At 48.4% G+C, this 4,031-nt stretch overlaps 1 protein-coding gene across 1 annotated transcript; it reads left to right on the top strand.

Annotated features, from left to right (window-relative positions):
* The first annotated feature begins 396 nt into the window (after nucleotides 1–396).
* Nucleotides 397–3,657, top strand: LOC139734280 (uncharacterized). Its single transcript, XM_071645076.1, has one exon. It carries the CDS (start codon nucleotides 397–399, stop codon nucleotides 3,655–3,657), a length of 3,261 nt encoding a protein of 1,086 aa, XP_071501177.1.
* The last annotated feature ends 374 nt before the right edge of the window (nucleotides 3,658–4,031 follow it).

The raw sequence follows: 4,031 nt of genomic DNA, 5'->3' as shown, positions 1-4,031 counted from the left end.
AGCCATTCGAGGTGAAATACGTCCAATTTAAGTTAAACATAATAAAGTCCTAAGAGCCAGAAAGCCACTGAGCAGGAATAACTTATGTTCGTTTTTTCTCTTTTTATAATTTGCTGTAAAACCAAGATTCACAGTTATAGACAATTAAAATATTTGAGTTAACTGAATGCACATTGTTTCCTCCGTTTCGTCTTGTATGAGTTACAGCCTGCCAACAGTTCTCAGAGGTTATGAAAAGTTCTTTGTTCCGTTTATTTCCATATAAAAGGATGGAAATCGGGCAAATTCTGTGACAATTGGGGGCTCGTCCGCTGGAGAGAACTTGGCAGGGTTTATTCATACAAGAATTTGAGACGTGATTTGTGTAACCTCATGTTGTGGGTATAAGATATCACAATGGAATTAGAGAAGTACGTACAGTTAGGTAAAGATTGTGGACTGCAAGGTGCAGAACTAGTGGAGTTTGCCCGCACTGAAAGAGACAAGTATCTCGAAGAAAAGAGACGAGATGAAAAGTTAGAAAGAGATGAAAGACAGGTACAAAGGGAAGAAATAACCAAGCAAAAGAGGATTGAGTTAGAAATAGCTCAATATAGGAGTGTCAATGTGAAGGGAACAAATAGTGTAAGGAATAGCTTACCAAGCTTGCCGGCGTTTCGCGCTGACTCTGACGATTTGGACGCTGATCTGTTGCGTTTTGAGAGATATGCAAAACAAAGTCAGTGGCCAGAGGAATGCTGGGCTCCTGCATTGGGGAACCTTTTGACCGGGCGCGCTTTGGAAGTTTATTCTCTCTTACCGGCAAATGAAGCCGACGACTATGAAAGTCTGAAAGATACACTCTTGCGGCAGTTTGCGCTAACTGAAGAAGGCTTTCGCAAACGTTTTCGAGAGGCGCGGCAGAAAATGGGCGAATCATTTAGGCAATTTGCAACGCGCATAACCGGATATGCTACTAGATGGGTAGAGATGTCGGGTACAAGTAAGTCCTATGAAGGGCTACTAGAGCTAACGGTGCGTGAACAGCTGCTCGAATGTTGTGATCGTGGATTATCTGTTTTCATTCGTGAGAGAAACCCACGATCGGTGAAGGAGATGGCAGATATCGCAGATCGGTATCGGGACGCACACGGGCATGGCGGCTCCAGTAAACGCGCACGCGACGATAATAAGTCTCGTAACCAGGGCAACGAAGCAAGCCAAGCAAAGAAAGGGGGCACTACGTCACGTGACAACCAGGGTTGCTTTGTCTGTGGTAAGCAAGGACATTTTGCTTCTAAGTGTCCAGACCGTAAAACTGACCAGTCGAAAGTTACTAACAAGCAGTATGTGCCAAAGTCAAAACAGACGGGGGCAACATGTGTGGTAGGAGTATGCCCTACTCATGATGCTCACGAGAGAGGGAATATTAGTGGCACACCTTCTGTCAAACTGATGTGTGGTCACGAGTTACCCCTTCTTAGTGGTGGGTGTAACGTAGGCACAGACATGCCGACATGTGAAGGTATGTTGAATGGTGAAAGAGTTAAGGTGCTGAGAGACACTGGTTGCAACACCGTAGTGGTGAAACGTCAACTGATAGAGGAATCACAGCTGACTGGTGAGATTCAAACTTGTGTGCTCATAGATGGTACTGTGAGAAAAGTGCCACTAGCAAAAGTTGAAATCGACTCACCATACTTTGTTGGAACAACACATGCTTTATGTATGACGAATCCTATCTACGATCTAATTATAGGTAATATTAGTGGTGCTAGGCAGCCTGGTGACGAGGACATCGGATGGAGGGATGCTAGGGAGAAGCCGTCAGCTGAGGAGATGACGACCTCCGGTTCAGAGGCAGAGTCCGCGGAAGCAGAGTCTTCGAAAGGGACAACGCAGAACGGCATCACAACGACCTCCGACAGTCGTGATCGTCCCCACACTGACGAGAGGGTGAAGCAGTCACCGACACCCCTACCTACAACCAACGAAAGTGCAGCAGTAGAGACAAGAGGCATGAGGAAATCGAAGGAACGGCCGTGGAAGAGACTAGGATCAGCAGACCGGCCGACGATCACTGCAACCAGGGAGGAGATGATCAGAGAGCAGGCGCGAGATGCCACACTGGAGAAACTTCGGAAGTTGGCGGAGAAAGGTGAGGCTAAGGCTGTAGGGAAAGGAAGTGAGGTCAGATATTTTTGTCGTGACAATCTTCTCTTCCGTGAATACAGGTCTCCCTACGTCGAGAGAGGAAAGACATTCACGCAGCTAGTGGTGCCCCAGCCGTATCGCAGTGAAGTGCTCCGACTAGCTCACGACTCCCCTCTAGCAGGTCACCTGCAGACGAAGAAGACGGCTGACCGGATTCTCGCCCACTTCTATTGGCCAGGGATTCAAGCCGATGTCAAGCGTTACTGTGCATCATGCGATTCATGTCAACGCACCACGCCAAAGGGTAAGATAGGGAAAGTACCCCTGACCATCCCCCCTTTGATTGATACATGTTTCCGTAGAGTGGCGGTCGATTTGATCGGACCACTTGAACCGATCACCGAGAGAGGGAATCGATATATCTTGACGATAATCGATCTTGCTACTAGGTACCCAGAGGCGGTAGCGTTACCACGAATCGAAGCAGAACGGGTAGCAGATGCGTTAGTTGAAGTATTCTCGAGGTTAGGCATTCCTAATGAGATACTCTCTGATAACGGCACTCAATTCGTTTCAGGTGTGATGAAAGAAGCAGCTCAACTCCTGGGAGTGAAGCAATTTCACACCACACCATACCACCCGATGGCGAACGGCGCCTGCGAGAGATTCAACGGCACGTTGAAACAGATGCTGAGGAGGATGTGCCAGGAGCGACCTAGCGACTGGGACCGCTTCCTGCCAGCTCTTCTCTTCGCATATCGAGAGGTGCCTCACGAAAGCCTTGGCTTTTCTCCTTTCGAACTCATGTACGGCCGAGTGGTGAGAGGACCCATGACAGTACTGAAAGAGCTGTGGACTAAGGAGATCCCTGAGGAGGAAACGAAGACTACGTACCAGTACGTCATCGATCTCCAAAACCGACTCGAACAGACGTGTGAACTCGCCAAAGAGGAGCTGTCCAAAGCATCAAGGAAGTACAAGAAACACTTTGACGTGAAGACGAAGGAGAGACGCTTCGAGTGCGGCGACAAAGTGCTACTCCTGTTACCGACGACGAGGAATAAGCTGCAAATGCAATGGCGAGGTCCATTCGAAATCGTGCAGCGAATTGCCAGAGACGATTACCGATTGCTAGTGAACGGTAAGGAAAGGACCTACCACGCCAATCTCCTGAAACGGTACATTGGGAGAGAAGACGAGAAAGTCGACGACCTCGAGAACGAAAACCAGGGACAACTGGAGGCGAACTACGTCAGTGTCGTGGACGACCAGGTAGATGATGACGGATCGGTGCCCCTCTCATTTCCCTCCATCGAAGCGACGGAAAGCGTGCATGACGTGAAGTGCAGTGACGAGCTAGACGAGGAGAAGATGAAGGAGGTAAAATCCCTCTTGCTGGAGTTCTCGGATGTCATGACCGATGTCCCGGGACGGACCGACATCATCGAGCACGCCATTGAAAACTTCTTCTCGAAACGCTTCTCGAAAACTGCTAAAACGCGAGCGCGTGTACCCAATCGCTGAGCGCGAGTGTCTAGCTCTTGCGTGGGCGGTCAAAAAGTTCTCGTACTTTTTGTATGGCCGAGCATTCCAGCTGCAAACTGACCACTACCCGCTTGCTCATCTAACACACGCGCGAATGCAAAATCCAAGAGTCATGCGCTGGGCGCTTGCACTGCAGGCATATCAGTATCGTGTACAGGTAATCAAGGGCTCAGAGAATGTTGGGGCTGATTACCTCAGCAGATGCCCTACTGAGTAGAAATAGAGGTGTAAACAGCCCATGTTATCTCTACTATATGTGAGTTTAATCACAACGTAATGTTGCAATGAATTTATTGTTACTGTTATATACATTGTACGTTAGGAGGTATAGTGGAAAGCTATAGTATTACACA

Source organism: Diadema antillarum, unplaced genomic scaffold (genome assembly GCF_040938485.1).
Source record: "Diadema antillarum isolate AM-2024a unplaced genomic scaffold, OU_Dant_1.0 seq00000521_RagTag, whole genome shotgun sequence".
Taxonomy (NCBI): domain Eukaryota; kingdom Metazoa; phylum Echinodermata; class Echinoidea; order Diadematoida; family Diadematidae; genus Diadema; species Diadema antillarum.
Note: the sequence above shows the minus strand (reverse complement) of the source record. Positions and strands in the feature narration are given on the sequence as shown.